Source organism: Oreochromis niloticus, linkage group LG12 (assembly GCF_001858045.2).
Source record: "Oreochromis niloticus isolate F11D_XX linkage group LG12, O_niloticus_UMD_NMBU, whole genome shotgun sequence".
Classification (NCBI taxonomy): domain Eukaryota; kingdom Metazoa; phylum Chordata; class Actinopteri; order Cichliformes; family Cichlidae; genus Oreochromis; species Oreochromis niloticus.
In genome coordinates, this window is record NC_031977.2 from 16749585 (window position 1) to 16775560 (window position 25976).

Genomic DNA, 25976 nt, shown 5'->3' on the forward strand with positions numbered 1-25976 from the left:
TGGTTTATGTCAGGAAGTTTCTTTGTGTTGCCCCTGGTGACACCAAACATGCACAGCTTTGCTCCAAACCACAGCACAGTCAGGGATGCTCTCCCTCAAAGCGTTTCTGTAACCGGAGAGCTCCAGGCAAAAGTAAACGCCGTTAATGGAAACACGCACAGACTCGGACGAAGAGTGCTTTTAGATGATCTGAAGCGTGTTTTTTTTGTTTGTCAGTTTTAAGCAATATTTTCATATTGCACTCATTAGTTTATTTTTAAATCAGCGTGTATTTAAAATATCACGCTTACATTTACAAAACTCTTCTGTTAGCCGGTATAACTTGCATTGCTGTAGTAAGCACCGTAGTGTAACTGCAGATGCTGCTCTGCCTACCCACCCCCCCCAACCCCAGCCTGCTGAGTATAGCGGAGGTTGGTTGGAGGCCTCTCTGCTGATATTCGTCCATCATTGATATGCAAGCTGCATCGCACAGGCACTAGCGCAAGGTTAAGCATGCGTGACGACCAGGCTTCGGAACTGCTTCAGACACTCTCTCTGTATCCCTCTCTCTCTCCTGCACCCACATTCAAAAACACATTATTTTCCTTTGCTTCCTCACTACCTTGCCCTCATTTCTCCTCTGTCTCTTTCTCACTCGTCCCTGCTAATTTCTGAGAAGTAAAGCCACGGAGTTGTCCACTTTTATTTTAGATGTATCTTCTTTAGATGACAGGCCGTCTGCCCACTGATCCCTGCAAAGTCCATGGTGACACCTCATTTCTCCCCAGTGAAATCCAAGATGGAATATCCTCGTGTTTAGGATTTAAATCTCTGACATAGACGTCTTGACTTTTTAAAGTCTACTTAATGCCACTTTCTACCATTGAAGAGCAGGAAGGACAAAAGAGTGAGACCAGGTGGGCAACAGGGAAGCAGCGGGACTCACCAACTCTGATCCAGTGCTAGCTACACGTGAACTAGCTGGAAATATTGTGTACAAAAAGTGTGTTTTAAAAAATATTTTCTTAGTGTGTGTGTGTGTGTGTGTTTTTAATTATCCTAATTTGCAGACACTTTGGTGCATACATTTTCTGCAAATTTTTACAACCTCATGTTACAGAAAAACATTCCTCTGAATGGTTAGTCATTTATTTCTACTTCCTCCAGAGCCTCCATACAGGCCTTAATAGCTTCACATTTCTCCCCAAATTGCTTCAGATTGCCTTCATCTGTATCAGCTTTTTTCAATCTCATCTCAAAGCTTTGTTGTTCAAAAGAACAGAGGCCGATTAGAGTCCCGTAGACAGGAATTCAAATCCTATACGATTAGAGTGGTGCAGTCCTCCCAGTCATCTCCTTCTCCCTCTGTTTTTAATTGTCGTTGATTGTGGAATGCTGTATTGTGCGAGTCGAACAAAGATTGTGTGCCACCGGACGATGTGTGGCGCTAGCAGGAGAGCAGCGTGTCCCACGCCGTCGCATTCCAGGTCCTGCGTGCTGCTGAATGACAGACCGAGCTCAGTACAGGGAATGGCAGTGGATACATGCCACAGTGTCAGTGTGTTTGGGCAAGAGTGTGTGCATGCAGAAGAAAGCAAGAGAGAAAAATGCTGTATATGGTCAACAACAAAGAAATTGTTCACAGCAGTGATTGCTTGTCTAAACAACTAAATGCTGTCTGAAGAATGGATAAATGAAGAAAAATCATATTTCTTGTGTCAGGGCTAACTACCTCTATGGTGGAAAACAAAACCCATCCCATTTCTTCTTTTTAATTCTTATTAGTGAAGAATTTTTACCAAGGATTTTTTACTCTTTTTTTCTTAAATATACTTTTATTATTAGGAATGAATTTCAAAGCAAAACTGAATTTCCTTCAACAGAAAAAGCAAATTCATATTGAATATGTACTGCTCCTTAAACACCATAATGTTTTGTTTAATTAAATACTACATTTATTTTTTTTTAAATCGCCTTTTGAACTTATTGGTACAGGTATTGGTTTATCGGTGGGTAAAATGAAGGCATAAAGTCGGGGTAGTAAAACCATAACTCCGATCCTCCTAATCCAATGACGGGGATGAATTTGCTCCACTTGTTGAATGGCTCAGTTGCCTCTGTGTGAACGCCACTCCTCTCCCATACCTCATATTTATAAGTTGCACTTCCAGTCATGGTGGAAAAGCGATTTCCTTTTTTATTCTTGCACAATGTTGCTTTAACTCTCGTCTTCCCAGTAAACTCTTGAGAACAGACTTTTAAAAAGAAAGCAGTGATTAAGCGAGTATGATCACTAAGTGTCGCCATCAAAGTTCTCTCTGTAAACAGCAGTTTAATATTCCGGGGTTTATGGCTGTATTGCATTCAAGATTTACTGTAATAGCTTGTAGAGAAAGTTGAACAAGGAAAACTCTCCTAAAAATCATTGGTGTTCTTTCAGCTGTGAAATTAAACAAACTCCCCACGAGAGGTGACTCAATCTGAACAAATCAAAGCCAATGAAATGGAACTCAAATTAAGAAAGTGATGGATTTGCCTACCCCATTATTTGATTTATCCACTTTACATGTTCTGCAAACAAATTACAGTTGCAGGAGGGGGAAAAAACCTCACTGGTTGAAACTTATGTGTAAATGACAGATTTTCACATGAAGGACACAACAGAAATTTTTGCTCACTTACACTGTTGGTAAACAGTGAGTTACTCATCACGCTCTCTCGCCATCTCCCTCTGTTTTCTCCCCTCTCTGATAAGCTGGCATTTCCTGTTATCTCAGCCCTGGGCATTGTTGTCTGCTCTGTGATACAGTAGAGTCTCTGCACTGCTGACAGAACAAGAGCTGTTTCACTTTGTCTGATTGTGCTTGTATACGGCAGGGAGCAATGCTTCCTTTTTACATTTCTGTTCAAGTCTTAATTGCAACCCCCCCCCCCCCCCCCCCCGCATGGCGTTTTCTTTCTCCTCGGTTAGACGGCGGTCTGTCTCTCGACTGTTTCTCATGTGATCATAACTGCCTTTGGGTGTAGCCTTTTGAGGACACAGTGTGTTCTGTCCTTAGAGCACAGGGTGGGGATTCACAACTGCAGCTGCATTATGGTTAGAGTATCTTGATTAGTTGGCTTATCATTGTCTGCCTGTAGCTTAGCTTATTTCGTGAGCTGGCGCTATCCTTGTGTTAGTCATATCCCGTTTCAGTGCATTTGCGGTGCACTGTAGTTCCCAAACTGTGGAACTTTTCAGCTTTTCTAAATGGAATATTTTGGACCTTTTAGAGATATTTTAATAAAACCGTTTTACACATAGATTGCGGAGCGATCTGTAATTAGAATTCAGCCGGGAAACTAAAACTTAGACTTGTCTTTCCTCAGTGTTTATGAAATAATTTATAACTCAAACATAATAAGCTGTGCTTTTTTAATATTTGTTGTTCAAGCAGCTATTTTACAGCATTTATTTTCACCTTGTATTGGAGTATCCCAAGGGTGCGGTGCGGGAGGAGAGGATTCTGGGATCTCTAGTTAATGAAAGGTAAACACAGAGTCTACACTGAGGTGAGCCAAAGAATGCAGGACTCTTCCTCTCTGTCAGGATATGAGCTTCATTCTTTTGACTTTAACACATGATATCTCACCTTTGGCAATTTCTCATCTTTGCTGGAGCAAGGTTTCAGTTTCAAAACTACTTTATGATTTACAGTCAACAAGAGTTTTCACCTTTAACTCTTTTCCCCCATAAAGATGATATTTGATGACCTTCCTTGTACCCCTAAGACATGGGTTGATGACCGTTAGAATAGTTTCTGGGTTTTACAAAGGGTAGCTGCTTAGACAGAGACCACCCTCACTAACTTCTGAGGCACAGCCAGTCATTTTGTTCTGTAAGCCGGCCTGAAATATGACACAAAATGCAAAAAAGTTTGGAAAAGAGTTTCCTCCTTAGTAGACTTTCAAGGGGTAAAGAGTTAATGTTCAAACTATGTAACCCTTCATCTTAGTGGTTTATCAGCTAATTGCGAAATTGCTGGTCAACCTGTAACAGCTAGCGTCATTCAGCTCAACCATTCTTAACCAGCGCTGGCTGCGGTGTGTTGTTTTTTGGGGTCTTTTTTTTGCCAAGCCGGTTATACAGCATTCAGGCTTGTCGCTGAGCCAAAACTTCACCAAGGGCTTTACTATGTGTTGTGGAACGAGAGGGATAAAGGCTACGACAAACATTTGCTCTGTAAAGCAGCATGTGAGACCATCTCGGTGCAGACGAAACGCTGAAGACGAGCAGATAAAACACAGTTTATTTTACTACAAGTGTCTTTCCTCAGGCTGTTTCCATGCTGGATTATAACACGTGTTTTGTTAATCTTCAAAGATGTAGTGAACTTTTCCCCCCTGCTCCTCCCAAACTCTCAGCTACACGCCAAACCTGCAGCTGAAGTAAGCCCGCGCGGAGACGAGTCGGCATCAGAGAGAATATACTTTATACAAATATCTCTATTCAAGTGCTCGGAGCCATTAGAGAGATCCCAGGGGACATGGTGGAAGGGTAATGGAGAATATAGATTTAACTTGTGACCATCAGCAAAAATGCCAATTAGAAATGCATCAGTGAGCGCCGGCGATAGAGCCACAGCACACTGCCAGTTGGGGATTAATTTAAGGCATGTATTTGACTAAGATGTTGCAAGAAGTTAAAGGATCTAATGAAAGTCTTTGAACAGTTTTGTCAAGTAATAAATCATCACCGGTGATGAAAGTTTTCTTCTCTACAGTGACGCAAACTTATCCACACGCAAGTGTTCATTGTATTTTTGCCAGTCTTTGGCTTAAATAACAGTACAAAGCCTCTCAAAGGCATTACGGCCAATTAGAATCTGTGTTTAAACATGAAAAGACGAAAAAACGCCTTATTTAGCAAATTTAGCAAATTCAGTAGATTCAGCGCGTGCTCTCAAGCTCTTTTGAGTCACATTTGGTTCCCCTTTTACAAATCCTGTGTTACGGTGAGCGACAGCAGCACGGCTGCTCATAATGTTGTCCTCTTCGGTTTTGCTCACTGGCTGCAGCATCACTCCTCTTCTGCTCAGTCCTGACCTCCCCCCACAGCTCCTTTCATTAATCATTTACTCTCTCCATCTCTCTTTCTCTTTCAGCCTCCCTCTTCTTCAGTCTCATTTGTCTCTCTCTTCCTCTCTGCCCCCTGGATCTCCTGTTGCTGCTAATCTTTATCTATTTATCTTTCTCTCCATCCCTCCATCTTTATCTCCCTTTTGACTGGTAAATTACCAATCTTTGTCCACTCTCAGTGCTGTCGGGGTGCATCATTGCCTCTCCCTTCTGTAATCTTCCCTTTCTGGAATTTTCTGCCTGACTTTTTGATCCTGTATGAATTTGTGCTCTGAGAATAGCTTATATTAACATATGCTGTAGGCGGTCGCACAACACTTTCAAGCGATTTATTTACTCGCACCTATAGCTGTCAAACTCCCCCTGCACAGATTCATTAAAACTATACCTTTACCTAATGAAAGCGCTTCACGGATAAGTCTACCGGAACCTGATTTTTCCATTTAAAGTGATTTGGCCGTGATCCCAGTGTGGTACCTTTCCCAGACAAGGTGTGTGCATAAGTAGTCCCGTGTTAATGATATTCTTTAGTGTATAAAGACTCCATAAGCCCCATGGTTGTTTGGACTCTTGTTTTTTTTTTCTTCCCTCTGTTGTTTTCCTGAAGCTCTGCGTATAAGATGAATAATTCAGCATTGTAATGGGTCTATATTTGTCGTTGTTTATCTTGCCTCTGTGCCCCCACCACCCTCATCGCTGCCCCACCACCATCTCTCTCCAAGCTTTCACTTGTCTGTCTGTCTGTCTGGCGAGCGGAGCTGCTCTACCCGCAGAGGATGCTCCACTTTAATGAATGAAGTGAAGTCATTTAGCAGGGCTCTTAATGGCACATAAAGCCCCGCTGCTAGGCTTGATTAATCAGGGAAAGTGTTTGGCTGTCACACACAGGGCTGTCCTCAGCAGGGGCAGCAGCTTGATCGCCGCGCTCCCTTTTATGGCGGGGTCCCTCTCTGTCCTCGCCAGATTCGTCAGGAGCCCGAGCTGCCAGAGCCTCACAGAGGCTTGATTTGGAGAGATGGATCGCGTAGCATTCAGTGTAGGCTGGGCGCGACGGAGACGATAACGCTGACGATCATACCTCTAACTCAAAGACAGGTGTCTGTGATTTGTGTTGCCATTGTGGCCCAGCGCTGTGCGTTGGGGTGTGATATCACTGAGGATGCCTTAAGGATGTAAAGAAAAAGGTGTAAAACGTTGCGTGTTTTAGGTGGCTGGGTGATAATTAATAAAAAAAGAAAAAAATCCAACTAGAAAACAGCAAATGTTGTGATGATTTGTTAAATTTTTATGTCTTTTTTTTAGCACTCCCAAATGCTGATCTCAGTACCTGCCTCAGAATTTCTGTGAGTCAGGTAATAAGAAAGCAGCCATGTGGTTGTTTTGTACCTATATTTAAAGCCTGCTTTGACATAACGATGGCCAGTCTCTAATCAAGCATTTGCATGATGCTAATTGGTAAAGTGGCTCAGTTTTATGCAGGCTGCCTGCCTCTATACTTGTGATTACTGCTGTCACTGTCTGTATTGCATCAGTCACATATGCTGCAAAATTATGTAACATGGCAAAAGTCTAAAAAAATAATAATAAATCTCAACATTCGGCTGTCAAGCTGCAGAGGATTGCTAAAGTAGATCCTCACTGAGACTAGCTGGAAGGCGCTGAGTGATGGGATTGCATTTTTTTTTTTTTAATTAACATCACACAAATGAAAGCAGAGCACTCAGAATGAGGCTGTCCACATTTATGCATTACGACTTTCACCAAGCTGGAGTTTACTGCAGGTCTAATTCACAGTGAGGTGTTACTGCTATTATATTGAATTCGGAGGAGTAACATTTTTTTTTTAATTGCTTTCATTGCTTTTTTATTTTGTGTACGTTCGCTTGAAAGCAAAGCGCTTCAAAGACACTACAGCTCTACTTCACTGTGTCACATTTGCTAAAATTATTCTTTGCTGTGAAAACACACAGCAGAGATTTAAGATGCTAATTTAGTGGGCGGGGGGGGGGGGGGGGGGGGTTGTGTGTGTGTGTGTAGGTAAGCATATCCAGGAGACAATTACAGTGTATAACTTCCTGTCTGTGACTTAGTTCAATAGGATTACTTTTCCATTGTTATTACCTCTTCACAGGACTCTTTAAAATGCGTTTATAAAAATATAATGAAATCCAGCGCATACAGCACGACATGCTACGCTTGTGTAGCTTCCAGTCCATCCTGTATGTTATGATTTCAGCACAGCATGTAGTCATTTGCTTTTTCTCTTCAAAAAATGGTAGGAATCACTTCTACTTTAGCTCCGTAGACTTTTTTTTTTCATTGCAAGGTTTTGTGTTAATTTGCAGAAGGAGGTCACAGCAGGGTGCTTGACTAACTGAGACACCGCTCGGTGAGAATCCTCAACATTAGAATATGAAAGTTTACAGATCTCATGAGGATTCATCTTTGGGGCTCATCCGCTAGCACCCATCACCTCCATCCTTTTTTTCCCTCTCCGTCTCTCTAATCCCTCTTCTTCTCTCTCTGCTTGTCACCAAAACCTTTCATCTCGCTCTGTTATACTCCTGTCCCACCATCGCTCTCTTCCTCTTTAATTTTTCTCTGTAATTTTCCTCCATCCTGGACAACGACAGAGGGATATGGTTCCTATATGAATGTAGATCTTTTTACATCTTTTTATTGTGTTTTAATACACGAGCAACTCTGTACTGAACACATGTGTCCAACCTGTGTTTGACCAATTCATAAGAGAAGTTGCAAGTTAATCCCTGGTTGACAGCATGGAGAGCCTCTAATCTCCAGCTGTTCCTCGAAAGACGGAACGGTTAAATCACTGCACTGAATTTTTATTTTCTCTCGTTTATACACACACACACACACACACACGCACACACACACACACACACACACACACACACACACACATGTCTGGTTTGCTATCCTCGTGGGGACATCCCATTGACATAATGCTTTCCCTAGCCCCTTACCCTAACCCTAACCATCAAAAATGAATGCCTAACCCTAACCCTTACCCTAAACCTAACCATAACCTAATTGTAACCCTGACACTAAAACCACATTTTGAGTGTGAAAATTGCTTTCAACCCCGAGGGGACCTGGATTTTGGTCCCCACTGTGCAGAAAGTCCCCACCAGTATAGTAAATGTCAGATTTTGGTCCCCACCAGGATAGTACGAACCCGTACACACACACACACACTTTTATTTTTAGACATGTCAGCCAGTTGCTACATTCAAAAATACTTATATAATTATAATAATGTTTAACAATATTTCCGTACGTTGTGCAAATGCCACATTCCTAGAGCAACGTAGTGTTTGACCCTTGTTCAGCCGAGGTTGAGAAGCCGAGGCCTCAATTAAAAGATTTACTTTCAGTGAATTTTGATCTTCTGTGTGGCTTGAGCAGAAAACCAGTAGTTACTTGTATGTCATTTTTCTTTTTTTCTAAAGGCTAGACTGAATGTAAGTAATTTTCCTGCTGAATGTGTAGGAGTATTGCAGATTAAGTCCTACAGTATATGTCCAAACCTGTGGTAACACTGAAATATTTGTTTTAACGATGTGACAGGAATTAATCGTTAAAGGTGTGCTTATTTAATTGTTAGATCCAAGGTAATAATCATGGTTGTGTTTGCCTTATTGGAAGATGATGATGACCGGGAAGGGGGGCGTGATTTCTCCTTTCAAAAAGTTTGCTTCTTTCTTTCTTTTAACATTGACTTGCTAAAGTATGCTTCCCTGGAAAAGACGACGTGTGCATGGGCGCATATGTTGCTTGAGAAGTTGCAGTTGCAGGATTTGATCCGACCACCAATAACAAGCAGGATGGTCCCTCTGTACTTTAGTTCAGAGGATGCAGGTTTTTCAAAAGACCATACAGTTTTTCCATTTTGCCTCAGTCGATTTTAAATAACTTCAGTCCACAAAGGACACGGGCGTTTCTGGATCATGCTCACATATGGCTTCTTCTTTGCATGATAGAGCTTTAACCTGTTTTGAATGCAGTTCTGCCCGAGGGCCCAGAGATCACGAGCATCCAGTATTGATTTTCAGCCTTGTCCTTTGTTCACAGATTTCTCCAGATTCTCTGAATCTTTTCCGTAGACAACGAGATACTCAAAGTCTTCACAATTGTACTTTTAGAAAAATTATTCCGAAATTGTTCCACAATTTTCAGAGATCATTTTTTCGAGGTTGCTGAACGTCTGCCCATCGTTATGTCTGAAATGCCCTTATTATACCTAATCATGCTGCTGAGCTGTTGCCAATTAACCTAATTAGTTGCAAATTGTTCCTCCGGCTGTTTCTTTTTAGTACTACTTGAAATGTAGTTGCTCCCCTCGTCCCATCTGCATTTTAGTTCATGCTATCAACTTGAAAATGAGCTAATATTTGTCATGAAAAAGTAAAATATCTCTGTATAATAATTGAATAATAATAATGTAATAATAATAATAATAATTGTGAATAAAATTGGGTTTGTGAGATTTGCATTCTGTGTTTATTTAGATTTCTTACAGCATCTGAACATTTTTAGAATTGGGGGTGTATAAGAAAATATAGAAATTTAATGCGGAGCAGCTAAGCTGACAAAAAAATGCTGGAAGTAAGTGAGAATGATGTGGTGGGAGAAAAGCTCAGATTAGTGATTGCAAATGTTGAAATAAATGCTTGTCTGCCGAACACAAACCAACAGCAGATGAAGTTAGTGGTTGGCTTTCAAACACTGTTGCACATTTGCAACTGAAGTGCTAAAGATTCAGGCATTTACCTCAGGAGCTTTTAGGGCCTTTATCTTTACAATATAAAGGGCTTTGGGGCAACTGTTGTTGTGATTTGTTGCTATAAAATAAATTTTAAAAAGTCAGGTGAATTTAAAACTTTAATTAAATAGATGTATATTTACCAGGTGACCAGAAGCATGACGGCATAGGAGTACACTATGATGAAGTTCAACAAAGCCAGCCTCTCTTTGTGTTTGCTGGCTTGACCAAACCTAAAACCACAGTTAGCAACTTTCTCCATGAAGCAGCCATTTCTGCTTCAGCCTCTTTGCACTCTTGCATTTTTTAAAAAAGGGGGTGTTTCACCCATCATGTGACTCTTCATCTGCACAAAATCTTTTTAATTCAGCGTCACTAAACTGAAACTAAAAGCAGAGGAACTTGGAATAGAAGTCTAAGGAAAAATTGTGTAATGCCAGAGAAGGCAGTCATGTAAGTGTGACACATATCCACCGCTACATCCAAAAAGCCAATCGTCTGTTTTATAACAGCTGAGCCGGTGAATACCAGGCCAATCATGTTTTGTTTCGGTACAAGTGTGTGGGTGTTGTAAAAACATTGTGCATGAGAATGAAAAAGCCCTGTGGGGTGGGTGGGGGTTTGGGGTGGAGGGGGATATTTGGGGTTATTTTTTGTGTTATTATCAGATTTGATTATTCTGTACATGCAGTTTTTATGTGGTGGCGGTGATTGAAATTGCAGTTATGCCTCTCTCTCCATCCATTTAAATCAGGGGTTCTCAAAGGTTTGATGACTAAGTGCCAATTTAGAGAGCCAACATATGATTGAGGGCGGCGCGGGGGGGTGGATGCATGCATCAAACACTTCGACGGTTTGCAGCGTGTGTGTTTAGAGGATGATGGTTTATCTTGGTAGTTGTAGTAGTTGAATCATAAGTGAGGTGGCTTTCGTATTTCTTGATTCTTTGTTGATTTTACAAGGATGTAGCTTAATATGATGATGAGGACATAAGCGAATAGGAATGCTCAGGTCCGGGTTCTGAAGCGAACACTGGCCTCATTTTGAGATTTCTTTATTTGAATACTGGCCGGGTTTCTGAGCCTGCAGTAACTGCCCGAGGGCGTCACCACGATGGTTGCTAAGGGGCAAGACTGCCTATTTGGATTTGGTATTCAAACTGCACAGACACTGACTATTTTGAGTTTTTGATCAAATATTTCCTGCTGCAAAACTCTCCAACTGCCATTTTGGACACAGTTTGCATTCAACACCTTCTGCAGGGAGAAACTGATTTCCTGCCACTGCCCACACCTGAATAAAATTTGTGCAGGAAGATACTTTTATAGCACTTTATTCAGAGGATGCTAAACGCTGCCATCTCTGCTGTGTGGCGTTTGTGCAAATTTCTCCCTTAAACAAAAACAGTAAAGGTAAGTAATGTGGAACTACAACTCGACCAGCACCAATAATGCAATTTTGGTAATACAGACTGCTAAAAATCATTAATGACGATTGCTTACTGGCAGTAAGGATTTGATTGCTTCCCTTTTCACTTATATAATGTTTAATTTGATTTTCCTGGTCAAATATGTAATTAGGCTATGTCAGCACAGTATTGAGTCCTGGATATCTGTCACTTAACGTGTCGATTCAGATCAGAAGTATAATCGCTTTTCCATTTCATCTTTAACAAGGGTGAAATATTCTGAAGCTAATCTATAATAGGCAAACCTAATCACTGAAACCATTGCCTGTTGTGATTTGAAGCTCTGCCAGACTTTGATCGCCATGGCAGTAAATTGATTAGCAGCGATCTGTTGGTCTCCTAAATGCTGATCCTGGGGAAAAAAAAGCTTCATGTCTTCGCTTTAAGCTGAGGTTGTGGTTAAGCTCCGAGATAGCTCTCCTCTCCCTGATCTCCTCTCTGTTCGACAGCCTGGTAACAGCAACGGCGGCTCTGTTACAAGACGGCGTAGAAACTGGTCAGTGTTTCTGCCTGCTGCCTTCATTAAGCTAAGCTTGGTCTCTGACTGCCTGAGCTTGCTGCAGCTGTCTGGTCTTGTAGATTTTTGCGAGAGCAGCCGGGATGGGGTTCGGCTTGAAATATGAATTTAATTAGATGTGACTCAGAGAAGACGGAACCACTTGAATTTGAAGGATAAATGGGTCACTTGGAGACCTTAAAGTTCACCCCTATCCTCTGCCTATACCTTCTCTGCTAGAACCACCACCGTGACACAAAACACGCCCAGAAGTGCATTTGTGCACACGCTTACGAGCAGTATGGAGTGGAAACAAAGCGGGAGGGGCCCAGCACTCTAATCATTCTAGCTGCAGCTTTGATTAATGTAAAGTGCTTCATATTTACAACAGAAATTGCCAGAGTAGTCAGGTAAGAAATGGAAAGAAACGTGCGTGTCCGTCAGCAAGGGCAAACGCCTCAAAACTTCAGTATGTATGGACTAATATGGAATCAGGAAGCATTTTGAAAATCATTGGCTGCCTCAATTTGAGCACTGCTGCCCACAGATATGACTTAAAGTGACAGTTTATTTAACTTGACAGCAGAGCCATTGTCATGTTTTCATTTTAATGTGTCAAATTTAGAGGATTCTTAACCTTGAACAGTCCCCCATCCTCTAATCCTCAAACGTTATCTCCGCTCAGTGTTTGGGCTCCATCGTCCTGCCGAGTTCCTCGTAGCTGGTTGTGGTAAGTGAGCAAGTTGAACACGTGGTAAGTGAACAATGAGGCAGCAGCATGAAGGGATTTAGTGTTTTCAAAGCCCATCACTCATCTTGGAGGAAATTAGTAGTTGTGAGTTAAAGTTAGGCAGATATCGAATGCTACCGATATCTGCTCTGTTGCTTTCCACTTATCAGTCACGTTTTAACTCCACCTGTTGGTGTGTGCTAAGAAGAGGAGGGTGTTATGGGTGTATTTTGCAAGCTTTTACACCTTTAAACCCCCATGTTTAAGGTCAGAAATGAAGCAAGTCTTCCTTCATTTTTCCCTTTCTTTCATCACCTCTCCAAAACTTGTAATAGGCCATGTACCTGTGGTTTCACTTCTTTTAAAAAAAAAAAACTGTATCACCTTTGCCACTGCTGCCCTCTTTTATCCACCTTCCCTGGGTTTCCTCACTTCCTTCGATTCCCACCTCTCTATTAGGAGCAAAGGTCACAGCTCGGAGCCTCTGTGAAATCAATCATAGGTTAAAACCTCTAAGTCTTTATCCGAGGCAGCTACCGTGCGAGGCTGTATTTAGCGTGGTAATAGATAGCTGACTGAAAACAGGCTGGTGCATGCTGAGGACAAGCTTTCATTTCTTTATTTATTCCCACTGACACAACAAATTCATTCATGCAGCCCATCAGGTTGTCATCATCGCTGCGAATGTATTCACTGCAGATACATGAGATCTGTCAGTATTAATAAATAGTTCTATACTGATGCTGCAGTGGCTGGCGGTGGGGTTCACAGGAGGGAGTGACAGATTTCGACAGGCTGACAGGAAAACGAAGCAGAACAGAACGACGGAGCAAGTTCGTTCCTAGAAATGTTCGGGGGTTGTGCAGCGCCTTGGAAAAAAAAAACACACACACACACACACATCGGGCACATCTTTTATTCATGTTCAGTTGTCGAGGTGTCAAGAGTTTTGTCAAGCCTCTCATTGTTCTGTTAACCTTGTCCCTGTGAAACGTTCTGTCTCTATCTCTTTGGTTACACATTACAGCCCGGCCACGGGGGGAGGAGAGGGGACATGGGGAAGAAGAGATGGATATAGGAGGGGAAGGATAGACGGAAAGAGGTTCCCTCCTCGTCCTTTCATCGTTAAACAAACATGGCCTCTGTAGAAAATAAAAAATAAAAAAGGGTGCAAGACGAAACCAAGACAGAAAAGGCACAGAGTGAGGGGGAGAGGAGGGGAGGGAGGGGGGGGGGGGGGGGGGAACAGGGTAGACGAAGGATGAAAGCGATGAAGAAAGATGGAAATAAAGGAGAGGGACGGAGGAGGTGGGGGCCGCAGACAGAGTACCTGTGTGCATAGCAGAAAGGTGTGCAGTCCATCATCTTCAGACAGGCAGACAGAGCTGTCTGGGGAGTTTATTTTTACTTCAATGTAAGAGTCTGGATCTGCTACAACAAGCTGGTAGCACCTTTCAGTGGGTGGGGGTGTTCTAGGACAGCTGCTGTCCCAGTGTGGCCATCGTTCATGGCTTCATGCCTTTAGAAAGTTGAACCCACTAACGTACATAGACACGTCAAGCTCCAGGTCAAAGCGCACGATGCATCATGTTTAAGGCTTCTCAGATGTGTGTTTGAATCGTCTTTCATCATATACAACAGTACAGTACTCTGCAAAAGTCTTGTACCACTCCATCATTTCTTTATAGTTTGGTAGGAAAATGGGAAACAATTCATCCAACAATTAATTGAAACTTGTAAACTCACATGGAAATACAGTACATATGGCAAAAACAGAGTGTGGTCAATTCTAATGAGCTTGAAAGAAAAATGTTGGTACAATCAGCTTTAGTCTCCAACACAGTCTGAACTCTCTGGTGTCATTTGTTTAAGTAGACTTCAGGAATAGTTCTCCAGGCTTTTTGAAGGACATTTAAAGCTCTTCTGTGGTTCCTCGTACCCTTTTGTTCCGTTCTCTGTCACGATGATCCCACACTGCTTCAATAAAGTTGAGGTTTGTGCTCTGGGGAGGCCAATCTATGGCTGATAGTGTTCCACTGTGTTTTTCTGTCCATGATGATTAGCAGCGATAATTTGATGATGATTTGAACCAAAGTTTTCCAGTTGGGATTCATCACTCCATCAGACCTGCCACAGATTTTCAGTCCACATCTTGTATAATTTGATATACCTTAGCCTTTTCTCCCTGTTGCTCTTAAGAATGGCTTCTTATGGGCCAGCCTCCCACTAAGACTGTTTCTGTAGAAACTTTTGTGGATGCTGCACATCGTCTCTGGATTTACCAGGTTTTCACCTAATAGCACGTCGGGAATCACTAATGATTCTGTGGTGGTAGCACTGCTGTAAATACATTTTTAGAGAAAATAGTATTTGCTGTCAAACTACTATTTCATGTCTGTCAAACTGTGTTATCTTCTGTCTTTTGGCATTTGTCATAGATTCAACTAAAGAAATGGGAGAGATTTTGTGTTTTCTTTCTTGTTTGTTTTTGGGGGGGTTTTGCAGCAGAATGCTAGCAACAAAGTGCCCAAAGATTTAAAACTGGCTTTTTGCTGTTATATGTAGACACCACACTGTTTAGGCGCCTTTCTATGCTTGGATGATTCATAGGTCAATATTAAGTGGCTTAACAAACGAACAAAAAAAACAAAAAACATGTCTCTGAAATTGGCCAGATATGCAGCCTGGACTTAAAATGAGGGGAAAAGCAACCAATGTCCAAAGAAAAACTTTGAAAGACCTTCATAAAGTCTGGAGAACTATTTCACTATGTCCCCATAATCTTTAAAAAATTATGATAGAAATGTTGGCAGTTTTCCAGCTGTATGCATTAGACAGCAACACACTGATTCACTGAGAAATAGTCAACAGATTAGTCATTTAATTGAAGCCATACATAACACAATTGTATTAATAAATTGGTGTTTCAGCACACATCAAGCCCACTGAGTATACAAACATCTGACAGAATAGTTTTTTGTACTAATACGGCTAAATACACTGATCATGTTCATATCCCTGTAGAGTTACTTTGTGTTCTTACGATGGCTAAATCTCTAAATCTACACAGTGCCATTAGGAGTCAGTGAGATCTGCTGTTGATCCCCTGTAGATCAATTTTTACCTTGTATTTATAGACCAGTAGATTACCCCGTCCTCCATTTCCTAAGTTGCTGTTAGTACCAGGAGAGGCTCACAGGGAGGAGAATTGATTAACAAATCAAGCCTGTAATTAATTCTTACTGTGATCAAAGCCATGGGAGGAAGTCTATGGAGAGCCCAAGGCATTGAGGTGAGGTATTTCTCGGTGTGGTCCCAGCAGGCCTACTGTTAACACTGTGTTGTTTTAGCTTATATGTTGGGTGGATTTCGAATGTTTTTAATGGTTGTCCTGTCTGTTTGGCAGTTTGGGGGCAGGAATATTGCTCCTAAGTTAGAGTGCGTCTTTGTGTTTCCCATGGGAATTCTAACAGACTCTGAAGTTTTCACTCATCTCCTCATATAGGATTCTAGTCCTGCCTGGCTGCCTGGCAAATTGTATCCACGCCTAGGTGTTTGTCTTTAGTGCAGTTTCCCACTATGTATGGATTTATCTTAAACACCCAGAGAAAAAGTTATTTATTTCAATATTTGGAGATTTGCAAGTGCTTAGTAGTTGCTCTAATTTTTGCCGGCTTGTAAAACTAAGACTGTTTTCACTGTCTCTTGCTTACTCGCCTCATATCTGTTTGCCTCTGCTAATTTTCATCTTTTGTCCTGCTGTTGTTCTTTGTTTGCGCAGGTTGGCTCTTTATGTGTACGAGTACCTGCTGCATGTAGGAGCACAGAAGTCAGCACAGACCTTTCTCTCGGAGGTAAGTCACAAAAATGCTTTATGTGTTTGTGCTGGACTGCAGGCCATGTACTTTATGTGTCCACTCTGAAGGGTGGTCTGACCCTCATATAACATGTCGAACAAGTGTAGCAGCTAATTGAATTAGCCTGGCCTCGCAGTGCTGAGACAACAAGCTTTTTAACATTAGTGTTGCATTTAGTGGGACTGGAGCCGGCGCGCAGGGAGACTTATGATGCTTAGGCTGGAGCTGACGTCTCCGACTGACATCATTGTCTGATCCGCTCGGCAGCTTTGTGTTTGTCCCTCTCTTCCCATCTTGTTCTCCTCTGTTTTTATTGTAATCTTCCTGCTCTCCTTCTCGTCTGTCTCTCCACTCCTCTCCCTGCGCTTGTCCTCACTTTAATTCCGCGGAGGTGAAAAGGTGATGAGGTGAAAAGGAGGTCAGCTGATGATTGTGCTTTGCAGTAAATGACGGTAAATTGCAATGTAGGAGACAGTAGCTAGAGGCTTGTTGTACATCGGCCAGAGGAAGAGGAGAACAAAGGGGGAAAGGGGGTGTGGGTGGTGGAAAAGGTTACATCATCAGCTGGCACCGATTCTCATCGCTCTTAGTGTGTGTTCGCACACGTGCGCACACGTACCTACACCTCAGTTTCTCTCAGGCACCCTTTCCTCTCTGCCATATCACTTGCTCTCTCTTCCGCAGATGAAGAAGATAGGCGGTGTCATGTTCAAGTGTGGGAATGCATTAGGCGGGAGCGCAACAAGTATAAACACAGCCGCTTTTGTGCCGTCCGCATGCACACATATGCACGCATACACGTGCACGTACACACAGAGCATAAACATTTTTGCAAAAAAAGTGTAACTGGTGCTGGAAGGGTGGGTTGTAGTACGGCTTTAAAGCCCTGTGTTATCATTCACATGGGTTTACAGCGCATCCTTATGCTCATGGAGCAAGAGCCCGGGGCGGCAATTCACAAATCGTAAAGGGATACCTTGATATAAATATCAAATCACAAACGGACAGCTTAGAAGAAGTGGCAAAAAGAAACCACGCAAACCTCTCTAACTAAATTGATGTCTCAAAGAAAAACAACTAAAAGATCTGAAACCTTAAAGAAAATACAGCACAAATTAAAAAGGTTGAAATTTTACGCGAGTAGGGATGAAAAGAAAACTGTGCCCATGTCACACATTGCCTACATCTGCCAGCAATCACGCTGAAGGGATCTTTCTGCAGCATGGGGAAGGTAAATGAAAGAACCTCCTGGGAATGCAGACCACAGGAAGACGGGATATGCGGGCACATTCGTTGTTTGTTTTTTTTTCTCCACACTTTCCAGATGAAGGGGAAATACAAGAGCACACTAGATAGTGTCCTGACCTGAACTGTCTGTAATCTTGTTTGGTCTAAGCTGCAGCCAATTAAATGTGAGAAATGATGAATGTCATGCTCGATTTTTTTCTGTATCGTTTCTGCCAGTTCGAGAAAGTAAAACCCTCTTTGTCGTGGTGTGTAAATGGAAATTGCTGGCTGCCAATAATGTTTACTGGAACTGCGAACTTAGACTAAAAGCATGCGGGCCAAACAAACAGGGGCAGTTCCTGACCCTCCCAAAACACTTCAAAGCGAGCCATTCCTTCTAAAAGTCGCTGTGTCTGATCTGCAGCTGAGGTCAGGACGGTCTGATTGAACATGCGGTGATTCAGTTTTTCCTGTTATTTTAGCACTTGTTCACACTGCTGCTGTAGCAGGTGGCACAATAGTCTTCTTCTTTTACTCGTAATAAACATAATATGAAGGGAAATTAAAAAAGATGAACATGAGGTCACTCTGAGAAGTCAGATGCAGACAAAACAATTGTGTCATTGTCTGATAGCAGAAGTCTCACTACTGCTCACACTTTACAGCTCTTTCTGTGTGTGTGTGTGTGTGTGTGTGTGTGTGTGTGTGTGTGTGTGTGTGTGTGTGTGTGTGTGTGTGTGTGTGTGTGTGTGTGTGTGTGTGTGTGTGTGTGTGGTGTGTGCATACGGGGCCAGAGCCAAGGTGTGGGCTCCTAACTCAAACCTAGTCACCACACACAATCAATAGAAAAGCCCATTAGTGGGGTAAACACATAGTCATAAGGCTGGAGTTACAACCACTAACTACTGTTTCTCTAGTGCTTTCCCTGAACCACTGTGATTGTCCTCACATGGATCCATTTATGCAGCACAGCCTTTGAGTTCTACTCGTCTAAACCTTATCAAAAATTAAGACGAGCATGGGGCTAATCACAGTTCATCCATGAACACTGTGCTCAAAGTCGTCCTACACGTGGGTGATGTCACTGATTCTGACGAATGCTGCGATTGTAAACGACATGTTGGTCTATGATGTCAAGACATCCCCGTAACCGTTTGTACTCACACTCGAGGCACGCTCGAAGTCGCTGCAAAACAAAGCAATCACTTTTCCTACTGTTGCAGCACTCTCCCTCTGTGCCGTCCGGGAAGCCCTGTGCTCCTGCGTCGGTATATCGCTGAAATGCGTGGAGGAGCCTCTCGACAATCGAGAGCCTAAAATGACAGCAAAATGCACAGCACGCCAGCAGCGGTGATGTCATTTTTAGCTGTTTGCAAGGCTGACGACAGCCTGCAAGGTGCTACGACTGTTTCAGATGAACAGCGTCTGAAACCCTCCCACTGACGCTGTGTTTTTCTTTCTTCGGCACCAGTGAAGTTCACAGCTCTAACTTCAGCAGATTATCACATAAAATCCACAGCAGTTTTTCCAGCAGTAGGTAGAAAAAATTGATTTTCTCGTTCTTAGATAGCTCATTTTCTGCTTTTTAAATAACTATCTATCCCTCCACCCACCCCCATCTGCACTTCTCCTGAACTGGGAAGTTGCTTTATTATAAACTGCTTTTTTAAGCATCACTTCCACTGGAAACTACTTCGTTTTGGTGTCTTATTTGAGTGGTATGCTGCCCCAGAAGAAAAGAACATTTCTTGTTTTTTGTCCACCTTGTTTTCACATTTCAGATATTTTATTTTTGATTCAAATCTTAATACCTTAAAATGCTCTTTTCTCTCTCTCTCTGTGTACCAATTTGTTTGAAATAATCACATCTTAAGATAACGGTAAGATCCGAAAGAGAAATTAATTTGCTCGTAAATGAGCCCGGACAATATCCGAAATTTGTCTCAGTGATCAGATTCAAATCGGTGTAATTTGTCTCGTGCTTTTCATTCGCATCTGCTGTCACTCTCAAACTGAATTTTATCATAGGCTGATTTACTCTTTTGCTCCATGTTTCCTCTGCGGCGATGGTGGTTCTTGATTTGAGAAAGAAAACGCTGCTGTTAGCAAGTTTCCTCAGGGATGCCTCGTTAAACTTATTAAGAGTCGATTGGCCAACACTTTTTTTTTGCTCTGTATTGAAAACCTGACTTTAAGGATTAGTCGGTCAAATTTATTGGCCTAATATGAGCCTAATATTACAGGATAAATGCCTGAAAGCAGAGACACATGTGGGGTGGCTGTAGCTCAGGAGGTAGAGCAGGTCATCTACTAGTTGGAAGGTTGGGCAGAGAGTAAATGCGTGTTATTATTATGATTATTAGATAGAAAGCATGTATATGAACGGGCATGAATGAGGTATGTTGTATAAAGTACTATGAGTACTTCAGATAGAGTAGAAAAGCGCTAAGAACCAGTCGAGTCCACATGCAGTAAAACTCTTATTGCACCGTGCTCAATGGCCATCTTCAAGAATGGCATTTTTTGCTGTCAGAATTATTTAGAAACTTGTCTGTGTTCAGTTTTTTTTTTTTTTTTTGTTAATAGGAAGGAAAGTAAGGAATTTAGAGAGAGCAGAATAAATGAAACTCAAAGTTGATGAACTCAGAATGATGGATAATGCTGTGAGGAGGAGACTGAAGGGTGTGTTGTAGGCCGCACAATAGTCTGGCTGGGCTCCTCAGGCCGGTACATGTCTATGACCTCATACCCTACACACCTCCTGACCGAGGAAGCAAACGCACATGCACACTTTCATGTACTCATGAATAGAAGAGCTTTCAGGCACACATAAACCCACTTATCCACTTATGATTCCACGAGAATCATAACATAATTACTTAATGGCGTGTGTTATAAGAATTCCCTCTCACCCTCTTTAACCTTATAAAGCAGGTAATTCAGATGTCAGGCATGTTGTTATACTTGCTATGTTTCTGAAGGATCTCATTCTCTCTCTCTTTGTGTGTGTGTGTGTGTGTGTCTCAAGATCCGATGGGAGAAGAACATCACATTAGGAGAACCTCCGGGGTTCCTCCACTCATGGTGGTGGTGAGTGGGTTTTGGGTTTTTTTGTGGGAAGTGATACGAGATCCATTCTTTTTATTGCCATTTCTGTTCATTCCATCACTGCCATGACTGAATAAAATTATCTCTCCTCCTGTGTTTGTCTTTATCTCATCAGCCCTTCCTCAGTTAACTGTTTGCATGCTGTGATAGTGCATTTGAAGTCATCTGCTGCAATGTTGATAACAAAAAAAAACCCCTTTATTTTCTTGATGCCAGATTACCACATTTCTGTTATGGCCTATCTTTTCTTTATTTCAAAGGGTTTGGCTTTATAATATTTTCTCTTTCTATGCTTTGTAGTGTTTTCTGGGACCTGTACTGTGCAGCTCCAGAGAGAAGAGACACATGTGAACACTCCAGTGAGGCAAAGGCCTTCCACGACTACGTGAGTCTGCATTGAAGCAGCTTTTCTTCCTCTTTCTGGCTCAGTGGCGCTCTCAGATTAATTCAGAAATCTATGCTGGATGGTGTCATGTTATAAGGAGACCGATGTCAGCGTGCAGTATTGAATAAACAGATGATCAAATCATATAATATCCATAACCAGGAAATTATGAAGTTACTAAAAAAATGACAATAGCGTTTTATCTGCGTTTTTTTTTGCACAGCAGTCGAGTCTGTTGCAGGTCGTGCTTGTGTTTTTATTGTCGCTTTGATGGAAAGGCAGAGTCTAACTCATGGTGTAAAAATCTTCACATCTCTGCTGGATGAAAGCTATTTGATGAGAAGTTGCATAGAAAAATATTCTTTTATGATATGAAACTGGAGAAAACTGAATTGTTTCCAGATTTTATTGTGTTGTGTTCACTTAGCTCTTAAAATTCTTAAAATTAGAGCTAATATATTTTATTCAGTAAGACCACCGCACCTTTTTGGTGGTCTCCTTGGGGAAAGCTGGACAGTTTTCTGCTTTTAGTTCCCTCACTGCAAGTTTTAACTACTTCCACTTGTGCATCTGTCTTATGTGCTGGGTTTCCACTGCTGTGTCAAAACGATGCCCCTTAAGCTAGATTTTATTTTAACAGGTAGAAGTCGCAGGGAGTCAAATCCGAGGCCACACATATCGCTTCATTTCAGTTGGTTTGCACTGAATGTCCACTCTCAGTTGCTGCAGCATGCTAAAGGTGCTAACATTTAACTCTGACCCCGGCTGGACAGTCAACTTTAAAATAAATAAATAAATAAAGAGACGACAACAAGCTTGCTCCTAGCTGCACTCCTGCCCACATGTGCCACCTTTGGACAGTAAAAGAACTGCTGTTTAGTCCCCCTAAGATCCAGCTCTCATCACTATGATCCTCGACATGAGAGTCGTGTCAGTCTGACACTATTCTGCTAATTTAAAACCTGTGATGTCAGAGATGCTCGAGCACAAAAAAAAAGAAAAAACAGCCACGAGTAGCCACGCTGCTAAGAGTACCCAGAGGTGCACAAGGAGATGCCCTTGAAGATCAGATTGTTTTTGTTTTTTTAATGGGTGGAATTTAACTTTGCGATTGTAACGTGTATTCTATTCATTATTAAATTCATATATGGATAGCATGTAATTTTTAAACTTCATGTTGAGTAGATTGAGACTAGATTGAGACATTATTAATACCGGAAGCTGTGGTGATCCAGTTTATTGCCACCCAAAAATATACTGAACTACAACACTGCAGCGGCATCTCCATGTCCTGCTTCCTACTCGCCATATTTAAGGATTGTAGCATTATAGCTCTCTTAATGTTGTGTTGTTGTTGGCAAAAATGACAGAGAGGGGTGTATTTAGATCATAAAGTTGAGACAGCTGACATTTATTTCTCACATCTATTGTGAGACTCGTGTACTGAGCACTCCGTTTCTCATATGGCGGCAACTTGTCTTCACAGCCTTGCAAAACGGTTTCATCCCATCATGAATCTTTGATCTTAAGTGGTGTTTAATGGAATGCTTGTTGTGATGTTTGTGATGGAGTGCAGAGACCTCAGTGCGTAACTTAAGGTTTCTATCTGCTTCCTCTTGTATCCTACCACAGCAGCCTTAAAATGCAGCACATACTGCGTTGTGCACATTTATGCTGTAGAGCAGCCTGGGCAGGGAGACAGAGGCTCGTGTAGTGGAAACACTGTTTATGGCTGTGTTTTCTCAATGTGGCTCCACTTCACTGCTGTTGTGCCAGCACATTAAGGCATGGGTAGCTCCAGCCTTCACCACTAAAGAGTGGAATACAGTGAGCAGTGCCAGAGCTCCTGAAGTTTTACATTAACTGGTGACTGTGTGAGAGGAAGTGTGGCTCTCCTCTTTTTGAGTTTGGAGGTGCTTGCGTGTGCGCTGGGGTCTTCTCCTGCTTTTTATGTTGTTGTTGTTTTTCCCTCAGGAGCCTGGAGTCTGACTCATCACATTTCTCTACAGTGGTTTATTGAGATGTATTGTTGGAAGTGCACAGGTCAGGGGTTTCTGCCTAGCCCAGCAGGATCTTCTCTCTCTCCCCCTACGTGTGTGGCTCTGTGGTTTACTCCCTTTTTTCCTTTAAGCTTGCAGTCCTGTGGAATGAGGGGTGGGGTGGGGGTGGGGGTTCACTTCCCCTTTTATCTGCGTACAGTCGGTGCGTGTTTGTGTGCCCGTGTGCGTACGCAGGTGATGCTGCTGATGCCGGTGATGATGATCGGGGTGATGAATAGGCACTCTGAGGACGAGGCAGCAATGTGATGATGTCATCCCGGCTCCCAGGGAGGGAGCTGGAGGGCACCGCGACCTCGGGCCTGAGAGACAAACAAAAAAGAGAGGAGACAGGCGGAGAGAAACATGGAAGCAAGGCGATGTATGAAGATAAATAAGAGGGAAAAAGACTGGACAAGGAATGTGAGACAAACACTTTGCGATTCATGTCAATAATTTAAAACACAAAAAGCAAAAAAAAAAAAACCCATAAAAACCGAGTAATTAAGTATTTGTAGTGGAAGCAGCCACAATAGTATGTTGTTGTTTTTCGATTTGTCTGATCAGAATCAATTCAATTCAGAAATCATTCAGAATGTATCTTAACGTGATTAGCTAAGGCCACCAGCAGCATCTCATTCTTACGTTTCCTGCAGGGATGTAATCAGAGAATTATAATTAGACCAATTGTAATTAGACCAAGGTCACTTTCAATCAACTGCTCCAATGCAACACTGCATCTCGCAGCCAATCAGAGGTACTACCCACATATCTGCCACTCGATTAAAACAAAACGAGAGGACAACTGTGGTGGACGTCGTTAGAAGGCAGAAGGAGCACGCCTTAATTTGACGCCTGTGTCTCTCTTTCAGTCTCCTGACTTTGAGACTGACGGAGATTTTAATCAGACATTTTCATGGTAATTATTTTCAGATAGCTAATTACTGAGTGAAGTCCTAATTAATGCTGGAGAGATATAGGAGCTCGCTGGTATCATCTTTGTGTCCCACTCCTTTGATAATTGATGGGATTGTGACAAGGCTTTTGACTTCATTTGCGAGCTTATCCCAGTTTGAACTACCTACTGTAGATACATTTGGCTTTGTGCGAATCTGATTGAAACTGTTTCATTTGTGCTCTCTCTTGTTTGCGTGTGCGTGGGATTCATGCATATGGTTTTGTTATGTAGATGCCAATCATATAACTAGATTTGAGCGCGTGGGGATGGTCTTCTAGGACATTAATACAGTAATCTAATGTTAAAAATGGAAGAAAGAAAAGGCTGATGAACAAAGTGAAGAGAGATGCAGCGTTATTGATTTCCATCCTCAGACAAAGCTTTTCAGGCATCAGAAAGGCCGTTTACAGTTCTGTTAAGTGCTTTGTAAATTGTGTTCTCAATACTAAATGAGCGGTTTCCATTTGCAAGGGCCCATGGAGTCACATAAACAAGTTATTTTTAAATTCTCATGCCTGGCCCGGAAATGATCCTATTAGAGACAAAAGTCAGACTCGTTTCTGTGTTTGAAGAATATACAGCACAGACCCGTGCGTGTCATTGTAGGGGTTTTTCCTGACAGCGTTGCGAGTTTGAAAACTGACACCTGTTTCACAGCTGTGCTATCAAACTGCATTTGCACCCTAATGAAATCACCATCTCACTGTGTCACGGTGAAAACTCACTGCAAGCCCAAGTCATTTCTGCGATTTATGATTTGGTAAATTAAAGTGGAGTCTTTAAAGATGTTTGTTTTACTGAAAAAAAGAAGAAAAAAGTATGCACTGTGTTAAGTGCATTAGTGTGTAATTGTGTGTAAATTGTAAATGTGTGTGTAGCACTTACATAATTCCCACGGCACTCTTACTACTATAACTTTCTCTCAGTAGATTATTCTTACAAGCTCTTGAATAGAGACTTTGTTAAAGAGGCGGACTGGTACAAGAAGTGCTGGTGACTTTGAAAAATTCGGGGGAGTTGGGAGGAACTCTTAACTGAACTCCACGGAGGAGATGCCTGACTTCTGATTTGAGGAGATTATCAGTGTTTGACAGAAGTACTGGTTGTGCTGTGCAGTCTTAAGATAAGTATGTGCTTTAACTGAAGAAAGCCACTGGGTGAAACGCTATCCTTGATCAATACAAGTTTTTTTGTGTGTGGGGGGGTTTTTTTTGTTGTTTAAAAAGTGCTTATTGTGAAGTAAAGTATGCTTTAAGCTAAAATGTTCTAGTCTATGTCAGTAGGTGGATCTCTGATATACTAGAGGTCATCTGAGTGAGCTCCAATAATGTTGCTGAATTGGCAAACACTACAATAACAAAAGATCTCTGCAAGGCTAAATTATCTAAAAGTCCCATATTATACATCTATTACAAAGTTAATGTAAGTTTCACAGTGTGAGCTCAGAATCAGATCAGGTCGTATACTCCTGGTATGAGCCCTGTGCCAAATAAGGTGCTACAGAGTTGCTGCAGCCCCCCCTTTCAGGAAAACTGCTGTGCATTTCCTGCCCCTGCCACAGAAACCCCGGCCAAAACAAGGCAGGAGAACTACTGCGGCTGCCATGTGGCTCACAGACCTGAATGAGTGTGAGTGACACAAAAGCCATTCTCTCTCTCTCTGCTCTACTATTGTCCTTCACTTCACTTTACAGTTATAAAATCAGGATTTCAAAAGTGCAGCGCAGCAACTCCGGTGTCTCTACGCCTGCTATTCAGTCATTATCTCATTCTCATTCACTTTTCTAACAACTTAGAAATATGTCATTGAAAAAGTCTATATTGTG

The 25976-nt window shown here is 42.0% G+C and overlaps 1 protein-coding gene across 1 annotated transcript in view; it reads left to right on the top strand.

The window, feature by feature from the left end:
- Positions 1–25976, top strand: part of ssbp2a (single stranded DNA binding protein 2a) — a 57771-nt gene that overhangs the window by 6677 nt on the left and 25118 nt on the right. The window contains exons 2-4 of the mRNA XM_003456067.5: positions 16362–16434; positions 20693–20754; positions 21073–21157. Of these exons, the coding sequence (XP_003456115.1) occupies positions 16362–16434; positions 20693–20754; positions 21073–21157 (220 nt within the window). The remainder of the gene's footprint in view (positions 1–16361; positions 16435–20692; positions 20755–21072; positions 21158–25976) is intronic.